The sequence below is a fragment of the Melospiza georgiana genome, chromosome 5, assembly GCF_028018845.1.
Source record: "Melospiza georgiana isolate bMelGeo1 chromosome 5, bMelGeo1.pri, whole genome shotgun sequence".
NCBI lineage: Eukaryota > Metazoa > Chordata > Aves > Passeriformes > Passerellidae > Melospiza > Melospiza georgiana.
In genome coordinates this window covers 51563666-51588902 of record NC_080434.1, presented here as the reverse complement: position 1 = coordinate 51588902, position 25237 = coordinate 51563666, and the positions used below count along the sequence as shown (strand labels likewise).

General features: G+C 37.9%; 1 protein-coding gene across 3 annotated transcripts in view; it reads right to left on the bottom strand.

Annotated features, from left to right (window-relative positions):
* RFC1 (replication factor C subunit 1) overlaps positions 1–25237 on the bottom strand; it is a 33268-nt gene that overhangs the window by 2464 nt on the left and 5567 nt on the right. The window contains exons 3-23 of one of the 3 annotated variants that reach the window (XM_058025371.1): positions 24598–24673; positions 23385–23504; positions 14062–14294; positions 13277–13351; positions 11442–11519; positions 11028–11115; positions 10700–10932; positions 9520–9627; positions 8845–9024; positions 8418–8522; positions 7064–7460; positions 6052–6161; positions 4595–4709; positions 4065–4153; positions 2902–3039; positions 2414–2509; positions 2153–2251; positions 1565–1719; positions 1329–1446; positions 718–863; positions 75–288 (exon numbers count right to left, since the gene is read on the bottom strand). In XM_058025371.1, coding sequence (XP_057881354.1) covers positions 75–288; positions 718–863; positions 1329–1446; positions 1565–1719; positions 2153–2251; positions 2414–2509; positions 2902–3039; positions 4065–4153; positions 4595–4709; positions 6052–6161; positions 7064–7460; positions 8418–8522; positions 8845–9024; positions 9520–9627; positions 10700–10932; positions 11028–11115; positions 11442–11519; positions 13277–13351; positions 14062–14294; positions 23385–23504; positions 24598–24673 — 2973 coding nt within the window. The remainder of the gene's footprint in view (positions 1–74; positions 289–717; positions 864–1328; positions 1447–1564; positions 1720–2152; positions 2252–2413; positions 2510–2901; positions 3040–4064; positions 4154–4594; positions 4710–6051; positions 6162–7063; positions 7461–8417; positions 8523–8844; positions 9025–9519; positions 9628–10699; positions 10933–11027; positions 11116–11441; positions 11520–13276; positions 13352–14061; positions 14295–23384; positions 23505–24597; positions 24674–25237) is intronic. The other 2 variants (XM_058025372.1, XM_058025373.1) reach the window with 2 other exon arrangements.

Here is a 25237-nt window from a genome sequence, read left to right as displayed (position 1 = left end):
ACCATAGCAATTATTCTAGGATTTCTTTTTTTAAGATACAGAAGAAAACAAAAAAAATCACTGTTGAATTTTACCTTGGGATCCAGCTTTGAAAAAGGACTGGGTTTGCTTCCCCACGTGCTTATTTCCATGATATTTTCAACATCTTCTTTCATCAAGCAGTAGGAGTCCATAAATGTTATAGCTTGCTGTACACCATCTGCTCCAAAGTCTCTCAAGGGCTGGACAAGTGCATCCCGCAAATGCGACAAGTATTCCATATTTACTGTCCTCTTACATGTCTGAGTTCTTTGTCAAATTGAAAATAAAGTATTGAGTAAGTAAATCTGTCCCAACCAGGAACAATGACTTCTAAAGACAAGAACAAATAGGTAAGGAGGCCCTCAGCAAATCAACAATCAGCTGCCTTAAGAGCAAACTGCAAGTTACAGTGTGCCATTCCTTTTGCCATACCTGCATTGGGGAATAACCAATGCAAGGTATTTGAACACCAAACAGTCTGGGGAAACACATCTCTAACTCAGAAACAACTTCAGGGGAAAAAAGAAAAATGCAAGGTATACTTGTGATTGACTTGTACAAATTAAGCACTGAGAAAAGTGGCACCAGTAACACATTCACAGAACACATGACTGTGTCACTTATTTGCACCAAGCACAGCAAGGAACTGATGGTAGGTAATGAGCTGCACAAGAAAGAACTGTATCAGAGGAATACCTGAGACTCATGTGCATTGCCAGTTCTTGAATGATACGATCATGTTTGCCTGTGGATGAAAATTTCCCCAGCCAGCTGGGAAAGACAGGAAACTGGGACATGTAACCCCTCATCAGCTCCCCTGGGAGAACACTTGCATAAATAGCCTGAAAAAGTAACACACATGCCAAACTCAGATCACACTGGAAGTCTCATGGACACCATGACACACTGCCCTGCACTTCACTGTCCCCAGGGAAGAGGGGTGGCTGACACAGGGCCACAGTGGAAAGAGTTTTATTGTAAGAGAACTCTCTTAATTGCTTATTTCTGGTCAATCCCTCTATAGCTTCATCCCTTGTACCACCCTGTTTATCACCATGTGCTTCTATGCTTTGTGACTGTCCCCCTTCTCCACATTTCAGAAGACTTTATTTCATGTTGCAGCATGGGCTCAACAATATGGATATAGGAAACTCTTCTGATCACCAGTGGAACAGAAAAAACTACATGAAGTACAAACTGTACAGATCATATAACTACACTGAAACACCAATTTCCACAGATCCACCTTTAACACTGGACATTCCCCCTGCCCCTTGAAGAACATAAAATGAGTGTTAAGTGCTCACCTGTGTTGGAAGAAGATTCCAGTTCTGCTTGCTACGAATCTGTCTGTCCACTATATCACCATCACAGATACTATCAGCTGCTCTACTCAACAGCACCAAGTGCTTTTTTAAATTACCTCTGGGAAAAAAAAATGAAGTTTACTTTGTTACAAGGCAGAAATATCCAGATAGGTTTTAGCCTACTTTGACTCCCCAACACAAAAACCTATGACAATTTAGGGTTTGGAGTAACTCACCCAGCAGCAGCTGGTTTCACATGCACATAGTTCTCTTGGACAAAGAGAGGTGCTAGTGAATAATCATGGAAGAAAAGATCTGATTTGTCTATAAGAGACATACGGGCAGCCTCTTCTCCAGTAGCAAAAACCTTCCGGACCACATCAAAGGGGCCCTAAATAAATGGCATTTCAAGAAGTAAGCAGCTAGAAGGTCAACACAAAAAGTAAAACACAGCACAGTATCAACAAAATCAGTATCCAGAAGTATCTCCACTCATCAGTACAAGCTCCTCATTCAGTATTTCCACCCTAGAACTTTACCAGTTTTAAGAACTGTAATTTATTTTTGGTATTAAGAGAATTACCTCCTAAACAGAGAACAAAGGATGGGAAGTATGAGCTTCATAACTGCATCTTATGTAAGAGAAGAGTATATCAAAATTTATATTCAGTCCTGGATATACTACCCTTCAACTGTTTGTGCCAAATGTGATAGCTCTTGGCACCTAGGCTTTGATTCAATGTTTCAGTTCAAAAGATGCTTATAAAGCCAAGTGATTACATCAGAATATGACAGTATAAGCCAATCCAGTATTTGACACTTACCAGTTTGATGTCTTTTTTGGCTCTGCTGGCATCTGTTTTAGCCTCATCATAAGTCAGTGATTTGTCTTTTGCACACCACATATTAAGATTATGTAAAACCTAAAGAACAAAATTTACAACTTTGTAGCATAATAGAACTTAAATGGAAGACTACAGCAGTAACAGCCTGATCTTTATACACAAGAATACTGTTCAAATACTTTGAATTCAATGTACATAATCTGCTACTTGAATGGTCACTAATGCTGAATGGGTACTGACCTGTCTGATGTCCTGATTTGCTGCCAGGATTATCTCTTGCATAGCAGGTGGGGGAATTTTTAAACCTTCTTTAAATGCAATAGACATCATGGCACCCTGTAATCACAATTGGGAAACTGTCACTAGAGAATTCCTATGAGTTCTTGCCCCAGCAGAAAATACTGATGCATCTATGAAAGAACACTGCATATTTTTCTAAATTTTTAAAGCACATATAGCTAAAATTTTCTCTCATCATCATAAGCCATCATTTACCACTGGTGTAAAAAAGAGAAGGTTTGTTTATAAAAACCAATTTTGGATATATTCTTAAGACAGACATCTAAAATCCAAAAGGCTTTGGGAAGAGCAACTCAGGCAATTCATTCTGAAAAGCAGTTACTCGCTGAGATGAAGTGGTGTATCCAATTCTGAATAAACTGTGCCACATGAAAACTGAAGTTCCTGATGGCAACTCAGTGCAGCCCACACAGCCACAGCCCACTTACTTTGATCTGCTCCAGCCGAGGTCTCTGAAAACGAAGGTCCAAGCAGTAGTGCACCAAGGAGCGCATCTTGGGGTGGTTGCGATCGTTGCACATGCAAATGATGGGAACCTTCGTGTGCCGGATCAAAGCAATCAGCTCCTGCAATTTAAACACGTGACAGTGCCATCAGATAACCTGCATCAGGAGAACAATCAGAATGTCATACCAAGCAGCATTAGTCCCTGCCTTAAATCAGATCCTTGACAGCTGCCAAGTCCATAACACTCCTGCTGTAGTCACATTTCTACACAGTGCAAACCTGGCCCCTCATCAATGCTTTTCCACTTCCTGTTCTATTCAGCTGCAAGGGATCTGCTGCCTACCCACTTCCATTTTCTACTTCCAGCAGTTATGTTTGGAACTGTCTTGAAGAAGCAATGAAGACCAATAGCCCAGAGCACAGCTGTCCACCTACAGAATTAGACTCATTTCTCCAAAGGCCAGTTTGGCCTGGCTTATGCCCAGAGGGCACACACACAGCTTTCTGGCTGCACCCTGCCATAAAGAATGAAAAGGCAGAAAGTAAAAAGATCAGTTCATCTCTGCTCCAAGAGGCTTCATCATTTTTAGGCTTACCAGAACAAACTTTGCTAGCTCTAGTGAAGGTGAAAATCAGTTCAGCTTCATTCCTACAATGAAAATACCTGCATCTAAACTAAAAATCTGTAGGCCCTTTAGCACCAAAGTACTGCACGTGACTCTAGGAAATCCTCAGAAGCTAAAACTGGAGCTACTGAAGAGAACAAAGGGTCGTCCTGCCTATGCCACACATTAGTTACTCAGTGTTACTGCCTTTGCAAAAGAGCAACAGTCCCAGCCAGACTGTGAACCTCCCACTGCAGGGAGATGTCACCTTAGAGACACCTTAGGATAAATGTACCTGTTCTAAACTGCACACACTCAAGTTCAGCACTCCAGGCTTCTTCTACACAAATATCCTTTTCCCCCCATCTACCAAGGCACAACTCTTACACAAAAACAGGCTTCTAAAATGTGTCAGACTGTACTCTGCAGAGAGTTTGTTTATGGACCATGGGCTGAGGACAGAGTGGCTTGACTACCTTGTGCTATATATGGCACACACTCTTGGCAATGGCATTAGCTAGGAACTACAGTGGCTTCACCTGAATCCCTCCTCTGTCTTCATTGCCTGCCATACCATCCACTTCATCCATGATCAATACATGCTTCCCGCTAACTGATGAAGATGCACCTGGAAATGAATATGGATAAGAAAATGAGATGAGAACAAAGGAGTCTGCTCAGAGTTTTACCCAATGCTAAGTGAGGTAACACCATCCTAGGCTACTGAGGTGGTGGCTCTGCCACTTGATCACATGAATCTATGTTCACAGACCAGACTATAACTTCATGTTATTTTCTTAGAAACAAGTCCCATGGAACAGAGGAGCAACTGCACAGTTCTTCAGTAGTTTGTGCAGATTAACAACTCATTCTAGAAGTAGTAGGATTTAATTCTAAACTGAAGAAGAAACATAACAGCTTACTACATGAATCCATCCCTATTAGAGCCAAGCCCCTCCACCAGACAAGCAAGGTAAATTCCTAACATTGTTGTGCAATAAGGAAGCTTTGTCCTTCCTCTAAGCAGACTCTTAATAAAACAAAAATCTGCTTCAAGCAACAGACGTACCAGAACAGAAGTCTTTGATGCTGGTGTTGTTCAGTGACTCAGCAACCACTTCCTTCAGACTGTTCTTGCTGCGAGTGTCGCTGGCATTCAGCTCCACGTAGCTATACCCCAGCTCCTGGTCCAAACACAAACCACATAAAAAGTGAGAACACAGAGATCAGTGACAAATCACACAGCTTTAATTAATTTCTCCCCTTATACTAATTTTCTCTAGCAATTAAAAAAAAACTTTTAACCATGTGTGGAACAGATAGGCCCAAAAGAGACATTTTTTGTTTTGTTTTGTAGTGGAGTTTTTTGTTGTGTTTTTTGAATTGGTTGTTTGTTTCTTTTGGGTTTGATGGTTGGTTGGTTGTTAGGGTGTTTTTTGTTTGGTGAGTTTTAGTTTTGTTTTAATTGCGGGGGATGCGGAAACATTGGAGTCAGTGGCACATTTTAAACTTTGGAAGATTAACAGAACTGCCAGCAGGGATAGAAACAGAGCTGTGAGCCAAGGCTGGCTAAGCTCCATGGTATTTCCAGCTGCATAACAAAGAAACATACCACATGGCTCTGAAAGCTGCAGGAAAGAGACCAATAGGAAACACATGACTCCCCCAGCAGCACTAACACTCCTGTCAGTCCCTGACACAACTTAACCCAGCTGCTCCTTTATCAGCAAACTCTCCTGCCAGAGGCAGCCAGAACACAGCACTGAGCACACACAGCATTGGTCTGTTCTGCTGGCATTTCCTGTGGAGCACAGAGAAATGCTCTGTAGACTCCTGAGGCAGCTAAGAGCAAGCCAGGTTGGAAAACAGAAACAGAAAAGACCATGCTTTGAGGAAAAAAAGTGAGCCCAAGACAGCACATTCACCTTTTCTAGTCTAGCTCTAGGTGTGGCATCAACTTGTTGGCACAGAGCTCAGAGACATGCAGTGGGGGAAGGGAGAGAAAAGGATTAAAGATTCTCTATACAACAGATTTCTAAATTCAGATTTAGAAATGGACACATAGCCCTGTCAATTTCTCTCAACCTGAAGTAGCACTTCAATTTAGAAGAAATCTGGGAAATATCTCACTGTAAGACATAAAAACCATGACCTTAGCCTTTCAAAAAGCTTGCCAGAATTGGACTCCCATTAAGTGCAAATATTCTCCAACTTGCAGAACTAGTGCTAAATGCTCACAATTTTGGAAAACTGTTTCCTATTATTCAACATACTGTGGGGGATGTTTCCTCTCAATGTAACAGAAAGAAATGCAGACATCCATTGGTACCTTCTCACCTCAGACCTGATAAAGGTATCCAAACAGTCACATATTTTCACCTGTAACTCTGTTCTGAGCAGGTGCAACCTGGCTGAGAGCAGACCCTGTCATTCAGAGCACAGCCACCTGCACACTGTACCTGTATTCAGATTCAGAATTAATATGTAACAAAAAAGTGTTGGGAACAACCATCACTATGAACTCACCTTACAAACCAAAGCAGCTGTAGTAGTTTTACCAACTCCAGGTGGACCAGAAAGTAATGCTGCTTTAAAGCCTGACCCATCATCTTTGCTTCCAGTTTTACTGGGTTTTGCTAAAAAAGAAAAAAAAATTAAAACAATTCAGGTTTTACGTAGGTATGTAATTATAAAACAAACTGCATGCTCCTAAACATATCAAGCATCATTGGAATTTTTCCTCATTTAAGGACCAAGAAGAACATCCAAAGATGCACACACAGCTGCATCCTAACTACTCAGGTAAAAGCAGCTTAAACCAGCTTGCTGATTACAACTCGCAGTGATTTTGAACTGAAAAATACCAAAAAGTGCTATTAATGTAATACAACCATTTCAGCAATTTCCTCACAACCATATCATACACATAAAAAATCAAAAACATCACCAAACCCACACACCACCACAAACAAATTAAGCCAAACCTCAAACACGCCCCATACAAAATCCCACTATCTACTAGAGCTGAACTTAAACCCTCTTTTAAACACAGAAAAACCTGTCTATAGGATGGCCACCTGTCTACTTGACACATGCCCTTCTTGCCAGAAGCAGGACCTGACAATTCACCCCTACACAAGAGCAGCCCTTCAGACCTGTATCTTCACTGTTGGCCAGGCCTAACCTATTTCCTCTTGCTGAAGAAAAAACAGTAGGTTCAACACGAGGCCATTTTTACATACATCACAGTTGGATATTTTAGGGTTTTTGTAAAAATGAAAACTCAGACTTGGGGGAAAAAAAAAAATCTTTTAAGACACATTTTTCTTCTCTTTTTTCACGTGGGGAGGTGGGTAGTAAACGAACCACTACTTCACCTAAAAAACCTCAGGCTCAATTGCTGCTAAAAACACATCTGAGTGCAGCCTTATTCCCAATTTCTAGAGCTGCTCTGCTACCACCCAGGCCCTCAGTGGCCCAGGGAACCAAAGAGCATGATTACCATGAAAGAACACAGAAAATTAAGCAGACCAGTCACCTTGTCCATCTTCCAAGGTGTTCTTGTGCCAGTTTCTGAGCCATCGGAGCAGTTTATTGGCACAGCTCTGCTCACCCTGCTGTCCAATAATTGCCTTAAGAGATACAGGCTTATATTTATCCACCCACAGCAATTTCTCTGTGCCATCTTCATTAACCTCAGAAACCAAGTTCCCCTTAGGTTTTGGGGCTTCTTTCTCCTCTACAGTCTGACGTTTGAAGTCCGTAAGTTTTCGAACAGCAGTGGTTTCTTTCTTGACAGATCTGATGGTTTCTCCTTTTTCAGGAGTAGACTTGTATTTTTTATTATTAGCTTCCCTTTTGTAGGGGCTAAAATTCCTTTTCCCAGCCTCAGCTTTCTCTGGTGTCTTTTTGGGTTTTGTCTCCACTTTCTTTGCCTTAGGAAAATAAAAAATTAAAAAGAAATTAAGGGAAAAATACAGTAAATAAACAGCATATTTATTTTAACAATTACAGGGTGCTTAGAAAGTGACAAAGCTTATGTATTGATTAAAAAACTTCAAGAGCAGATACAGAAATACTTTCTGAGAAATAAAGCACAGCTAAACACAACATCACCAGGTTCCATAGTACAACCCACAAAAAAGAGGTGGGAAGTGTTCTGTCATTCCAAAAGGAGTCCCCTAATTCACAAAGCCTGAGGCATCCTACAATGCTAAACTGATGACTGTAAGGTTGGAACAAAAGGGTTAGACACCCTTGAAACTCTTGCATAACACTTGCAAAAGTTGCTCAACCCAAAACAATTCAAAGGGAGCATAAGTGATAGCTAATAAGTTCAGAGTTGCTTTTCCCTGGGACACTAATGGTATCTTTGCATAAATAAGTCATGTCTGTAATGAATGCACCACACATTAGAGCTAACAGAGATTCTAATAACATTCTATCAGCCATTACAAGCTAAATTTAAATGTGCACAAAAACCTTGTTACCTCTTTTTTGGTATTGCCTGAAAAAAATCCCTTTAATATTTGTAGTTCAAGTACCACATAAAGAAAAGATCTGTTATGCATACAAATAGTTTACGTATTTCTGGGCCTGTCTGGGTACCATGTGTCACAATTACTTATTCCAGAGAATGAATGAATGAATACTCCTTGTTTCAACCCAATACCATCTAAGCAGATGCAATTACCTGCTCTGTCAGGTACCTAAAATGCAGAATAATGTCAGAGCGTGAAAATAATCTTTAGCTCCCAAGTTGAGTCATTTGTTTTCAGCACAAACAAAATATTTTCACTTTTAACCTAAAAGGTCAAATTGATGATTGTTGTTACTGGAAGAGAAGACAAACTCCTTTCCATTAAAAACAAACTAAAGCAAAAAAAGCATACCTCTGTTTCAGCTGCCAGCTCGTATTTTGACTTTTTGCCTGGCATAGTTCGAATAAGATCAAACAGACCATCCTCATCAATAATTTTTGTTCCTAAAGCTGATGCCTGGAGCAAAAGAAAGAATTAAATGTGAAACTACGTTACATTAGGATTTCTGTAATTAATTTCAAAGTGTTTTCTAGTAAAAAAACTATGACTAGGAACACAACAAGAGTAGATATAGATGATATAGATAGAGAGATCGAGATAGATCGAGATAGAGAGATCGAGATCTCTGTGTGTTGTATGTATGCACAGAAGTAAAAACAAAACAAAGCTGTAAGCCACTTGGCAACTTTTCATTTTAAAGATGCAATTTGTTGTGGCAGGGAAATTAACAGATAAGAGAGTAACAATTGAGCCTCTGGCCAGGCAGGAGCCCACTCACCTTCTCACACTTGGCCTGGCCGCAGTCCCGGCCCATCACCAGGTAATTTGTCTTCTTGCTGACATTGCCGGTCACCTTTCCCCCGTAACGCTCAATCAGAGACTTGGCCTCATCCCTCTCAATGCACTCCAGAACTCCCGTAATTACAAATGTCAGCCCCTCCAAGCAGTTCTCAGCTCCCTGAGCACCAGAGCATTGCAGAAAATGCCATTACTGATACAATTCACCCGAACAGCTCTTAACCCTCTACCACATCAAGTGCCCTATGAAACTTTACTGATCAGACTATAGTACCTAGGCAGGTAATAGTTCTAAAAGTTCCAATGGGAAAACCAACAAAACTCCACACATTGTTTACTTGACCATACTCGTAGCACTCTGTGCTTCAAGCATAGCATATGAATCAATTGAGTGAAAGCAATCTTCAGCTTTAATACCAGTAACTATTTTTAGTGATCATGACTTCCTAAACCAAGTTCTGAGTACAAATTCTTTAGTACACTTCCTTACTTAGTCACTGCTTAGCATTACAATTTATGTTTTTCTAATACATTCTTCCTACTGGGAAAAAAATACCAGTCTTTAAACAGTTAAGTTGGTATTTTTTAAACTACTTACAGCAGTAGGTTTACCACACAATCCACATCATATATAGAATCCTGCAGCCAAGCTTACCTGAGGTATCTCTTTGGAGCCCAGTGCTTTGGGACCCTCACGATTAAGGAAGCTTCGGTAAGCTTGGTAATTGTTTCGCTTCTTTTCAGAGTCCTCAGGACTTATAGACTGGGTCAGGAGAGGAAAAAAAACTAATATACATATTGCAGATATGAAAACAGCAAAACAAACCCAAGCTTCACAGCTTAAGACATTTTCATGCACCAAAGGAAAACCAAGTTCTAATGCTTGTTTTTAATCTATTAACATCCAATATTGAATCTCGTTCTCCTTTTGGTGCTTGTGTTGAGGTGTTTTTCCTTGTTCCTTTTAAAAATACTTCAAAAATGTGAGAGTTTAAAAAATATGTATCCATTGTTTATTGGCAGGTTTCTGGAGATTCATCTATTGCACATATACATGTTCACTCAACTCTTACATTGTCACTTTAAATTCACATCCTATTTGTGACCTACACTTATATAAAAGTAGAAATACTATGAAGTACACTTTAAGAGACACTTAAGCTTGTTGATCAGCAAACAACTGTTAAAAACTCACCTCAAAAGGAGGTGCAGGCTCTCCCTTCTAATTACAACTGCTATTTAATTGTCAAAATGGGGTACTTCATACTCTATGATTAAGAAGTACATTTTAATGTTGCCAGTAACTGCCAGTGCTCAACAAATACAGTTACTGAATCAGATATAAAACCCCAAATTCTATTCTTACATAGCATATCAATAATAAGAAAAAATAGGAGACTAGGGAGAGAAATATAACTACCTAAACAATGCCACCCATCATTTTAACTAACCATAGAACAGATCCTTAACTCACCACGCTGACATCAGTAAGTTTGCACTCACTAAGTGTCAGAATTCCTGCATTCTGCATTTTCCAGCCAAGTTAAACAAGAGAAAGCACAGAACTGATTTTGCAGTGTACCTGCACACCTTAATGGGCATTAGAGAACCTCAGGTCCTTCATCTGTTTATTTTACACTTTGTCAGATAATTTTTTCCACTTAGTTTTACAACTGCTGTAAGGAAGGAACTTACAGTCTTACCAGAATTCAAAATCTTAAAAGATGCTCAGGAGATTCAAAGCACCAAGTTACAACAGTGACACCTATAATAAATGAAAACTATTTTCCTGCAAACTCCACCAAGACATCTAAATTAATTTTGATAGCTCCTACCTCAGTCTTCTTGGGAGAAACTTTCTCCTTCTTTGGTGTTGTCTTCTCTTCTTTCCCTGAAGCTGCTTTTCCTCTTGATAGTGAATTTTGAGCACCTCTTTCCTTTTCAGCAATCTCTTCTTTTCTACCATTAGATGATTGTGGGGGTAAACAAGAACCTTTCAACTGTTCAGATTTAGTTTGTGGCTTCGCAGAGTAATTCATGGCTGCACCAGCTGAGTCTGTTGCTTTTACTTGATAGGAGGCAGAGGGAGAAGAGTTCATATACAAAAATGTATCTCATTAATATTATAAATTAGTGCAATGCTTTTCAGTTTCTGTGTCCTACCTCTTTCTGACTGCCTGGACCCTGCTGTTGCATTAGGGCTGCTGTTGATGCTCTGTCCTGTTTGCTCTCCTTCTGTGTTTTTCCGAGCCTAAACAAACACACAATGCCAAAGTCAGGGATGTGTGTCCCAAGCTACCACAGGGACACAGCAACACTCTTCACTTAACTGGGACTAGAACTTAAATACCATCCCTACAGAGGCATCCAGCACACACTGTCTGATTAGGCAGGACACCCTTTAATGAGCAAGGAGAAGCCAGGAGGGAAGTATAAGAAGTGCTATGCTGCTTCCATGAAAACATTTTCCTGCTGTTTTTAATGCATTTGTATGGAAGTCTCAAAACAAAGGTGTATAAATAAGAACACTCCCAAGCAATGCAACTCCTGAAAGTGTAAGTTTAAAAAGAATTCAACCTTTTTCTTCTGTGGTGTTTCATCCAACATGGCCAGAGTTCTAGCAAATTCTTCATCATCATGCAGCTGTCTCTCCAGCTGAAAGGAAAAAAAAAAAAAGATTTTTAGGCTAATGCCAAACAAGTTCTAACTCTAGTGTATTTTTACAAAAACTCTTAAGTGAGCACATAGCTAGAAAAAGGGTGTCCTATCAGAGGCAAATAAATTTCTGGAAACTGAAGAATTACTTGTCTCCCCCAGGAAGCAAGACTAGTTAAATCTAGTGAGAAAAATTGACTTGTTGCACTAGAAACATTATTATGCCTGTATAAGCTGTTTTCAAATGAGTTTTTCTTTCATATATATTATTGTTGTGTACCCTTTTATTTTAAATAATAAAAACTTTGAAGGCTGCACCTCACAACAAACAGTCTGCAACAACATGTAACCTGCTGGCTTTATCAAAAGCAGTCCCAAAAGACAAGTAGTAACAATATTAAACACTATAATATCTCCAGAATGAATGCTTTATTCTCATTTACTATTAGCAAAAATATATATTAAAAAATTCTGTCTGTTTTGGAGGACTTAACTACTGCCCTTAGCCCTGCTCTTAGTGTCAGTTCTATTTACTTTAGGGAAGTAAATATACTTTAACTTTCTATTACTTATACTCATACAGGTGTTTTTCTCTGATGGAAGAACCAGTAAAAACAAACAGTGCACAACATCTGTGAGAGTAATTTATTAGTTGTAAAAAAACTTCACCAAAGTCAGTTTGGCTTCATTTTTATTTCACTTAACAACATAAACCTGACATCTGCAATGATAACTGATCCTTTGGTTACCTTTCCTGTGCAATATGGTACCTTGGGGAAAGCCTTTTCTATTCATGAATAGTGTTCATTATTGCCAATAAATATTGACCATTGTTTCAACAAGAGAACAACAAAATTACTTTCATAATTGAAATCCAACATGCCATGCTCTAAGAACCCAATGGATGACTTTATAAAACCAGTATGCCACAGCCTTGTTGGTATGTGTCCATACAGTGAAATCTACCTTCCCTGAGTACAGTGAGGAAGGGAAAGGGCAGAGAGCACCCAGTGCAAAGCAGACTGAGGCAGAGACACCCCTGATATAAAGTACTGGGGTGCACACAAACTCTGACTGTTAGGGGTAAGATCAGTTCAAATAAAGACATCATCTTATTTTTCCTGACAGGTTGTTTAACTTTCTAGTAGGGTAAAGCTGGATTCACTCACTCTCATCCTTACTTTCAGAGGTGCAGATTTGTCTGTACAATCTACTTATTTCAAACAATACTCAATATTACAAATATATGTGGGAAATCAAGTTTTCCCAAAAGCAAGTAAATATGTGTACCTTCCCCTCATAGTAGTACTGATTCAAATAGGAAAGTTTAAGACATGTAAGGGCCATTCACATTTTTCTCAACTATAAGAAAATTTAAAAGACATATAAGACAGATCATGGATGGCAATGACTTTTAATTTTTTACTCCAGAGAATGAAAAAAAACGTAACACCATCAAAACATGAGGAAGCAGAAAGTGAATTCTGTGTGAAAGACAGGATTATTAGAAGCAGATCAGCTGCACAGACAGAGAAAATATATTTTCTCTCTATCCAGACTAAGTGATACATTCTATTTACATAACTGAAATAGTGCCTATAAAAATAACTGTGTGACCAGGCTTGCACATATTGATGAATTTTATTACATTTAGTTATAGCGTACCTGAAAAGTCCATCTTAACTTCCTAAGGAAAACCAATTTTAAGTTAAACAAACTGCTCTTGATATAGAGCATTAAATTTGTAGAGCTTTTACCTCTGAATCTTCTTCAAGCTGCAGTTGCCTAGCAATGGCCTCATCATCTAGTGTGCTGTCTCTGCTCTGTGAAAGCTATATTAAAGAAAAAAAGACCAATTACTCAGTTACCCCATTACTGTGTCAATTATAATAATTTCGTATGTATAGATTCCTTCTGTATGCTTCTAGAAAAGGACTGTGAATGAGACATGCAACATCAATTTCCAGCTCTCTAACCTAAACACTATTAAACAAGGCTATTTTCAAGGGATTTTGTTATTCAAAACAAGACCATGCTACAATATCAGTATCTCAACTCTTTAAACAATGCTGAAAATCTCTCAAGCTATCACAGTTACCCCACTTGAAAAATACATCCTAACAGCACTGGGAATTTTTAAGTTCCTCCATACTTTTACTTGGTGCTTTGTTATTCCATGAATATGTGCCCCATAAAGCTTGGGAAAACAACCTTCTCCCTCTCCTGGCCTGCCCTCCACCCTCAAATATAAGCTATCTCTTCCACTCACAACCTCAGAAAACTTAATGGATTTCAAGGAAAGTCACTTGAGAAGGGGCACTAAAGAAAATACTACCTTCAACTTTGTGCTATCTTATCAAACATGGAAACACTGCTCAAAACTTGTATTTGAGGACTTGACATGCACACACAGATGGATCATGAGAGCTCAACTTCTATGTGAGTGCTCATACTGAGTAATAGGAGGTAGGAGCAGCACTTCAGCATTTCTGAGCTGCAATCAGACACACAAGCAGCCTAAAGGAACCTCACCAGTACTCACCTCTTTCCTTTTACTTGCTACCAGCTTCTTTTCTGAGCGTTGGACACTCCTTGTCCCAAAGAAATCAAGTGCAGAGGTGGGAGTTTGTTTCACTGGAGAGAGGGGCTTGCTTTTAGCTTGTGGTTTTACCTCCTCTTTTTTCACACTATTTGTTCCTGGACAACCAACCCCTGACGTCCCGTTCTCCTTCGGTTTCAGGGAAACTCTTTTATTGGCAAAATCATCATCTTCATCTAAACACAAAGAGAATTCCATTACTTCTGGTACACAGAACTCAAGTTCTAATAACAGAACTGCCAAGAGAACTATTTTGGCACATTACATCACCTCAAATCCTAAAAAAATGCTACAGGCATTCAGAAGTTTTCTGAAGAAAAGGCTGAGTTGCACAACACATAGCATTTAACACCTTGAATAGCATAACTCGAGTCTGAACAGATTCAGTACTGAAATAACAACACAACATTGTTACTTGTGCTCACACATTCCCTCTCAATTAGACAAGTTCACAAGAAATGCCTTCCCTTCTTAAATGAGGAAAATAAACAGAAGATCTAGATTAATGAAATTTGAACTCCCTCCTTAATTAATGTCAAATTGTACGGTACAACTATTCCTTCACATTTTATGTGATGCACAAAGGCACATTTATTTTATTACTTTATAGTACTCATCAACAAAGCAGCTAACATAGGCTTTGTAGACATGTATTCTCAAAAATCAATCTTACGTTACAAACCAAGGAAAAATATCAGAACATTTTCTGTACCAAAAAAAAGGAAAAAGGGATTCTTGAGTAAGCTTCCTAGTTATTGTTTAAGTATTGCTCATAGTTTATGAATATTTTAGCAAAAACATTTCAATGCCATTTTTTCACTTTTTCCAATTTAGAAAAGGTGAATTTCTCTGCATCTCTGCACTTAAACACACCTCCTTCCAGTACAGTCAAAACCAACTAAAAGAAAAGCAACAATTTCACAGAACACAGAAATCAGACAAGGTCAGCAAGACAAAAATGGATTTTTCAGTTTGAAAGGAGGAGGAAAAGTGGCATACACAGTCTTACTGAGAATTAGCCCACAGACCACTGAGCAAAATTTTAATCTCTCCTTTTCAGACTCTTCTCTAATAATCAAGACATGGTCTGCCCAGCAATGAAAAATAAAGAGGGTTTGATGGCTGTTCATTCATTCTGAACCCAAACTTTTCATCCAATCAATCAATCAACAAAAAATGAATACCAAGGACTTCAAAGAGTTTTATGTCATGTTGTGAAGTCTTACTGACAGTTCTACAAATGAAACCCTCTCACTGAGGCATACAAAACCCCCGCATATTTCACTGCCACATGATTAGATTAATACAACAGCACAGAAAATAAACATCCCTGGACAAACTTCTACAAATGGTAAAAGCATCATCTTTGTGAATTCTTCTATAAACTCAAAGTGAGCAAATACACTGAAAGAAAATGCCCAAAATTAATACTAGACACTATAAAAGCGGCAGAAAGACTTGAGAGGAACAGAAACAGAGGCAGTTTTATTTGCATGCCTCTAACTGAAGTCTAGTTTTACTTTTCTCAAAATAGAGATGCTTTAGACACTCACCTCAACATATCATAAACACAGATTGTTCTAAACATCCTCCTTTCAACAGAACTTGAATTGACAGCATTATCACAAAAACACGCTCATTTTCCAGCAACACCTAATTTAAGTCCCCACATATTTTTTCGTACAAAAATTTGTTTTCTTACCACTTCCCTACTTGTCATCTCTTGTTTTTGTTTATATCTATCCCTAGTCTGTCACCTCTTATTTTTGATGTATTCTAGGCAAAGATGGAGGGAAACAATTGCTTTTTGTTTCACCTGTTCTCAACAGATGGCAGTGTTTTGGAGTGTTTCAGGCATCAGCCAGAACTTGCTGCCACTGAGCACTTACTAGGCAGACTATAATGAGAACCAAGCAGGATTCCACCTATTGCTGGGAGAGCAAGTTCAGAAAGGGAAAAAACTAACACAAAGATGCATCTCTAGAATGCCTAAAGACAAAAATTTATCTAAGAGAAAGTGGCATTTCAGCCAAGTCAATTCACAAAGCATTATATGGAAGAGAAAATTCAATCTCAGGCCCTCAGGTGACAGCAGCAGGTTTTACACAAAGCTAAAAGCTTTACTATTCTCAACACAATTTATTTTCCCAATGCAGCAGTAAATGTCCTGCTGCCATTTAGCTCCATTTAACAAACTGTGACTATTCAGGGAGATTTGGACACTACATGCTGTAGACTCCTGATATACAATAGTTTCAAGTCTGAATAGGAGATTACTTATTTCAAATAACTTCAAGAATATTTCTGGTTCTTTCAAATTTTTCAGTTTAACAAAAAAAAAAAAAAAACATTTGCAGGAGTAAAATATACTGTTACTATAAATCAGCAGTTAACGTAGAAGTAATTACATTTATTTGTCTTAAGATTACACAAATCCTACTCTGACCCCCAGCTCCCAGCTTTTCTTAAACTAAGGACTGCTCAATGCTAAAAAAGAACTTTTACTTATCATTACTGTTATCAGAGGATCTGTGTGCAATATTGATTTTTTTCATTATTCCCTTATAACCATAAATAGCAATAAAACCCAACAGGATATTGCTTTCTCTTAAGTAGAAAGAAGTAGAGTAAATACAATTAGATTTTAATTTAAAAAATTATGCACTCAAGTCATTTAGGAAGACAGCACTACATATTATCAATAGTTAGAACTTGACTTTAATTATGTTGTTCCAAGAAATGACAGGATTAGAAGCATTTATTGACTGCAAGCAGTGGCTGAAGACAGACAAGAGACTCACTTATGAACACTGATAAATAAAAATAAAGAAAAATGAGAATGAGAACATAGAAGTTGTCATTAGGAAACTAAACCAGCCTGATTCTATTAAAAGTGGGTTTCAAAAGAGGCTTTAGGGGATTGACACTCAGGCTACATTTTCATCCCAGGTTCAGGAAATCCATGAGCACATCACAAATTCACCTGATCTCCAGGCACTCCCCTTAGTTCAGGTACTGATAAACACCAACTTCTTTAGCAAAACCTCATCACTGTTCCTCAAAACAAACTGCTCCCACACACCTGCTGCCACAGAAGTGAACAGCAAAGTTAATCAGCTGCACACTTCCAGTCTCCTTATAAGCATGAAGGCAACTTGATTTACAGCTCTGAAAGTGCCAAGACAGTGGTGATACTATTGCTGCTGCACTAATCAGGTCAATGGTGCTCAACATATGACCTGTAAAAGGAAAAAGATGTCCTCTTATTTATAAGAAGCAAGACAATAATTTGTGGAAAATACAAATGAAAATTTGGGTTTTAACTTGCAAAAATTGTAGATTAATTGCATTCTTATAGCAACTGCTGGGCAAACCTCAAGACAGCCTTACATGGGGGAATGGACTTCACTGAGAAACAGGAATCAATTTCAGCATCAACTAAATGACTTTTCTGTTGTAAAACCTTTCTAGAGCAGAACACAACTATTCCAAGGACAGTATTTCCTGTTTACATTGATCCATTTTTGTGTGCTATGAATGAAAAATGAAATAAAAATTAAAAAATACCCTGAACATACACTATTTTTTCCCAGCAGCTCAGAACTACAAACACAAGTAAAGACCATATATTCTAGTTGAGGCTTCTGGAAATCAAGTACATGCAGCAAAGGGCACGCTAATCATGTGATCAATGGAACACACAGGCAGTGACCATCAGGAGATTGCTTTTAATTATTTTGTACACAAACACTACACATGAAGCTGGGATCTGTTATGCCAGGCAATGCAGAAGGACAAACTTCCCTAGCAACAAACAACCACCATCCTGGGGGTTTTAAGAGCTATTCCATGACGTTAAAGCACAGCTGGCTTTCATTTCATACACTGTTCCAGCAGCAGCACAATTATGTTAATAACCCAATGCCAGCAGGTCACTTGTATTCCTCTTTCCTACCCTCATCCTTTTTTAAAAGAGTTTCACCTGCTGATTACTGAACAACACCTGTGGTTGTTCCCTAACTGAGCCTGATAAAAATTATCTCAGCTGTTTTAAAAATAAATTCAGATCCTTTTAAAAGGCTTGGGTACAGGAATGACCTCAGCCAATCTAAAAAGGGAGTACTCTATTGCACAGAGGGACAATGGCAACAAGCAGCATAGGACAAGCCCCAAGAACAATGGATTTTATTAATTTATTATTTCTGTACTGTTGAGTTGCTCATCCCTAGAAAATGTAATTCCCTGGTTCCTATTCTACCTAGGATACAAAACATTTGAGGCAGGGACAGCCTGCTACTATGATGTCATAAAACCAACTCCAAATATAGGCAGGGCATGTATAGAGCATACCTAGTTTCTACTTATTATTAGGTATGTTGAATGGCATTTGTAGACTACTACATAAGGATTTCTGTATAGAGCTAAAGGACTACATCCTAAAATCATTACATCTAAGTTACTTGTAAAAAATTATAATACTGTGGACATTTTTCAGTTTCAGTGACACCTCTTCTGCACAAGTACTTAAACAGTTCCTGTGCTACAGGACCTGCCATCTCCAGCAACAGGCATTGCAGTCTAAGCTAAATGGAGGGTGCAGAAAATAAAGTTTGTCTACAGCCCTGGTATTGACTTTATTTACTTTACCTATGCATGGCTCAGCAGCCAACACTCCCAACACTTGCAGGATTGAGTTTTGTACTCATCTTTTGCCTAAAGTAACTCTTTAAGAAGGTTAACTTTAAGATAACCACTTCTCAAAAAAGCCAGCAAGTCTATTCCAACTCCACCCTTGCAACTCCTTCCAAAGAACAGATGCTATATGTGATTAGCAAAGTGCATTTTTTCTTTCTCCTCATTTAAAAAAGCTAGTAGTTGCAACCTACATTTAAAAACCTAGATATTATGTCATTAAGTCATGTTAGATTTTTCATGCCATTTCTCAAAAAGCTAACTGATTTTAGATGTACTACAAACATGCACTTTAAACCACAATTGTTAGCATTTGGCCTATATTGACATGTCAAGGTTCTGAGCTGTTATAAAAATATAAACCTTACATGAATCATTTCACCTTTACACTCCTGAAACAAATTTACCTTTGGATTTTTCAGTTACAGACTTAGAAAGTTGCCTCTGCTTTATTTTTCACTTTGAGATAAAAAGGTTTAGGGATACAACACTGAAATGCAATTAACTACCATGAGTTAGACACTTGAGTGCCAAACTACACAGCCTTTGATATCCTTGGTGCAACACATACCAAATAAAATTGTTAGTCAAGTCTATATGCTTAGTTTGGGACCACTAAAATACATAAGGCGGCTGAATATATTTAAACCAAAGTAAATTATCTTAATCTGCAAACCCATCAATTATAACAACTCCTTCCAAATGAAACACTTGCACTTGGCAAAAAGCAGCTCTGTGTGTAACCTCAGCAAGTAATTACAAGGGATCAGTCCAGTAACTCATTCCAGCTTATTATTATTGAAACTTTTATTCACTTGAGCAAGTTACTTTCCTACAACAGCAGTTCACAAAAGCAGATCTGAATCCCACCACGCAATGAAATTTCCTGTTCTGACTTAATGGCCTGAAGTCACCTGTGTGACAGGAATATTCAGTAATGCCATGTGAATCATTACAGAATGGGAAAAAAGGTAACTTTGAGTAATCCAGTCAAGTATAAATGTGCTAATTTTTTCCAGCTGCAGCTCAGGCAGCTCAGCTTACTGAGCCTCTCAGGACACTGTGCTCTGTTTTCAAACAAAATCAATCAGCATAGAAAAAAAATCCAAACATAAATCCTCTTTTTATATTTTGAACTAATCCAAGAGATTAACCAGTTAAGACCAGTTACTCTGGCAGCTCAATAAGGAGATCTGAAAGGGAGAAAGAAGGCCTCCAACATAGAGAATAGGAACAGGCAGAGGAAAACAGCAACATCTTGAGCTAACACAGCTACAGCTTAAAGACCTGCTACAGAGACTAAACTAAAATTAATTTTATTTCATGTTTGAAATACAGGCTGACAAGTAATTTTAATATCTTCTGATACATGAATCCTTCTTTTAGTCAGAATAACATTTATTTCTCAGTATTGCTGTTATCCTAGTTTCTGTAGAAAGAAAAAAAGACCACTTATATAAGAGTAAGATTATAATATTTCATGCACACCTCTGGTTTACAGCTACTCTCCTATTCAGGGAGTTAACTACTATCATACACTCACTATGTTCATACAACACTCAACTCTTAAGAGTTTGAGTACAAGAGCACATTTACCATTGCATGGCCCTTACTGCAGGTATTCTCAAACTTAACCAAATCAACTTTAAACAGGCTCACTCCTCAGTAACTTCTGCATTCTCCTCCACAACACCCATCCCTGCCTCTTCACAGGATTTCTGCCAGAACCCACTCTCATTCCTCAAATGCATTTCAAAACTCCCTAAAGGTTTAGCTACAGCTTCTCAACTGACCTTCCACGAAACACTTCAGGGCAAAGTTGGTACCCACAGTACTATTTATCTCCTCCTCACATTTTCACTCAAGTATAGCATCTTCCATAAATAAGTATTGCCCAGGAAGTGCCAGTGACAACATTTTATTTCCCTATAAAATATTTCAGTGAAAGACATGCTTATTCACTGACAACCTGCTGCTCATTTGAACCTGTGCTTGGATGTAGGGACTATTTTTTTGCCCACCAGTATTAGCACTTAATTAATTTTTTGTCTGAGGTTGTTTGGGTTTGCTTTGTTGTTTGTTTCTCTATCCCCAATATTCTCTACATTAAAAGTATCTGTATTATCAAGGACCTTCACAAGCTATTCTTTTTGTCTTGTCTTCTAAGCTCTAAAGAAACCATTTTCCAGTAACCTGCAGACCTCCCCAGTTCCTACCTAATAATTTTTCCACCTTTATAAATAATTCTGCCTGCCACTACTATAAGGTTTTTCTATTTTTAAAAATATTCAAGCAATCAAGGCAATTGCTACACATACATGACTGCCTCTACACAATGTCTATGAAAGGTAAGAATTCACTTCAAGCAAGGTCAAAATTCTTGCTGAATAACCACCTATGATGAAACCAGATGAGGTTCAACAAACCACACTAACAGGTCACCTACAAAGCTCAAGGTTCCACACTTCATTAAACAGTGGAAGTACACTATTTATACATTGTACTATTTTAACAAATACAATGAACACTTGGATTTGTCCCAATTCCCTAAGACTGTACTGCTAATAAAAGTCTTTTTTTGCCCCTTGTTACTGTGCAGAATAACTTAGTTTTATCATTGACCATCATTAAACTACATATTTATTTAGAGTAAATGTATCAATAAAAACAAAGAGCAACTATTCTTGCTTTTTTTGCCTTTTAAAAAAATTAACTTGTTCACAAGCCAATAAGAAAAGCAACACAATAATCCACATCAGTCTACTTTTATACAAACCAAAAGGTTCATTTTCCCAAACACTTCTGGAGAAAGCTGGATACCACAGAGATATATAGATCAGCTGAAAAGAAATTCCAGCAATAAGAGGAAGAAAGTTTCAAATTAAATTGAAAAATAGGTTGAGGCAATTAACTACCAAACTTCTACTGCCTTCTTGATGCCAAAAGGCTCTTTAATACACTGCCATAGGCAAAGCCCTTGAGAAAAAGATTCTGACTTTTGAGTGAGTCCAAGCAGCATATTCTTGATATTAAGTTTTCAGTTCTATAACAGTAAAAAAAAAGAACAAACATCTATAAATTTTGTTATGACCTTTTCTATCTATATGTCTATATTCCTGTAAAACACATTTATCTCAAGCCAACTGCTGTATCAATACCACTTCAATGCACTCAGCTTGACAGTTCCATCAAGCTGAAGAAACCATTTATAGAAATTATAAGTAAACAAAATTCAAGCATTACGTCTCAAGGTTATAAAGGCATTGTTTTAGAATACACTGTTAAATCAAACCTGTGTGTACTTCAGACTCTTTTGATAAGAGTAACCTTGAGCCCAAGGTTTTCAGGGATTTCACTAATAACCTTGACTACTGTTCCCATGGTATCCCTGTGCAGAAAAATTTGATTACACCACTTGGAATTGCACAATAAACCTAAACATATGCTGTTTATTCCCCAGGAATTTGATCATTTACCTACTCTGGGATAAATGCTTTTAAAGATCCTTTTAATTAGGAAAGAATAGTGTGAAAAACTGTTAAAGGAAACAAAGCTTTGAGTAAAAGGATAAATAAGACAAATAAAACATTCATATTATTTTGGAAAATTGAGCTGATTTGAATACCTGATGTGGTACAGCAGTATGTCAGGTCAACTACCAAGGACAAGCAGAATAAGCTCAATGTATCTATCTTAGAGACATAAAAGACCCCAAGGAGGAAGAAAGGTGTAGAAAAAAACAGCTGAGCCACACTTCTAATGCAATACTGCAGCAAACAATCCCTTTTTGTTTTAAAAATGCATGGTATTTTTATAGGGAGGCAATGTTTATGTTCAGCAATAAACTTACAAAAAAAATACTACCATACCTAAGGACAGGGTCCACTCTTCCAAAATAAGTATAATAAAACTCAAAGAGGGATTACAGAAGCCCTACTGAAATTCTATTATTTAAAAACCATGTTTTATCAAAACAGATTTGGATTCAAGTCTGTTAATTCAATCACAGTTTCTTCAGGAATTACTGTGGCTAGTAAACAACTCTACTCCAGAGACAAATACAGAAGGAACAAGACAGAAGGTACAGCTTCAGACAACCACTGCAGCAACTGACAAAATAAATGTTTGTGAGAGGTGAAAGATCTTTTTAGTGACCAACATGTCACACAGAGATTAGACATGGAAGGTTATACACCAGGTAAAATAAAAATCCCTGCAGCCAGCAGTCATTTCAAAGGATGCTGGTGAGCAGCTAAACTATATTATAGGTACTTAACTTCCTCCCCTAAATCTACTGAATTCTCTTAAGCAAGCAAGCATTACCTCATTAAACCATATGCCTATTTAAATCAACCTAAGCCACTACTCACCATCACCTCACTTTTCACCCTGCTCCTGACTTTACAGTACTTGAGGCTAAACTTCTGAAGCGTTTTTGGTTAACTTGTTTGAGGAGAATGTAATTTGTCCTCCTCAATATTAGGTTTATGGTCACATTTGAGTTTCTCAAACCATCCATCCCACTATAACATAACCCACCCACTATACATATAATGATACATTTCTTCCATTACCTGTCTCTGAAATATAAACAACAGGATCCCGCTTTAGAACTTTACCAGGTTTTGAAGCAGCTGCTTTTTTCTCAGGTGACTTCTTGGATTTTTTCACTGACTGCACCTCCTCTTCTGAATCTGTGTTTTGACCACAACATAAATGTAGATTTCCTCCACATACACACAGGCTTTAAGTAACAGATCACATATCAGTCAACATGTGTTCACATACATTCAGGTGAGTGAGAGAAAGACTCCACATTCCTACCATATGGCACAGCTTTCCTTTCCATCCACCATATAAATGACTAAATGAAAATCTAGTCAGAACTCAGTCTTGACAGTGTTTTTTGTTTACATATCAACAAATACTTTGCTTCTTATTTCAGTAACTGCTATATCTGTACAGCAACCTTTCTGAAATTGAATGCAACCTTCAAAAATACCACAGCAATTTACTTCAAAAAACCAAACACCCAAAATGAAACAAAACAAACGAAAAAAATTTTAAAACAATCCCAACATTAAACCCACAAAAAATACACTATTATGCTGATGTGTTACAGTAGATGGAAACCTATTCCAAAAACTAACAACAACAGCAAAAGACAAAAAACTACAGAGGTGGTACTCTGATTTTTCAGGAGAACACTGGTGAACTGCCACTCATATCACCAAGCATTCTGCATATCCCAAAAGCTGTGGAGATGACAGATTTATACTACTGTGGATTATGGATCCCAGCATCCACATGAATAAACGGGAGAAACTGAAAAAGCAGAGACAACCTAACAAGTGTTAGAGGACTAACGTTCAGGGTCTCTTTCCATGATAAACACAAATATATTGTAATTATATCTAAAAACAGTGATTATAGTCAATTGACTTGCATACTGGCACCCTGTACAAAACAAAACAAAACCACCATCAACACCACCACCAAAAACCCCCAACAAAAAACAGTTTTCCCTTTTGAAGAGCTTAGAGCACTGTTCCTCTTTTTCTGTCCTACTACTAAAGGATTAGAACTTGCCAAATCTCCAAACAATATCAGCACTTCAGAGGTAGCAGCAATATATTAATTTTGTACTCCTACTACTCCTCACTGCTGAACAGGAACTGTTTATAAACTCAACCCACTAAAACTTTCAGATGTACAATTTACCTAATCAACCTTGCATGCTGATGCAAGAAACACAAAGGAATATTCAGAAACAACTGTGAACACTACCTGAATCATAGATTATTCTTCTCTTCTTTTTCGTCCGCTTCTGTTTGGAATCATCTTCACTGGGTGAACTATTCACCTAAGTGTAACAGTTCATTAGTTCAACCATTAAACAGATCCTCTCAGCTTTTAGTCAGTCATACATTCAAATCTGTGAGCTTCAAACAAATTCTAACAGAAAGTATTTGTTTTCCAATATCACATTTACAAATGGTCTTGTGCTAACTCCTGCCTTGGAGGGGAAAGATACAGCACAGAGAAAATAAGGAAGAATTTTCACATTGAAATTACATAGTCAGAATACTTATTTAAGTAGTATCTCACTACTAAACTGTTGTGTTTCACATTACACATTCCATCTTATTAGAAATGTTTCTACTCTTTAAGTGATTTTTAAACTAGCTTTAGCCATTGCTCTTTTTTGTACAGCTCAGAAGATTAACATGTAAAGTAGTCTGAAACCAGAACCCAATTTAGTTTTAATCTGTCATTTTAAAGAATTTGGTCTTTGCAGCAGGTTTAGGGAAGTGATCCCAACAAAGACAGTGTTCATGTTTCCTGCACAGGTGTTACAAAAACTGGTCAGCAGGCACCACACAACAGACTTTCACCTCATTTGTAAGCATGTCACATTTATGATATG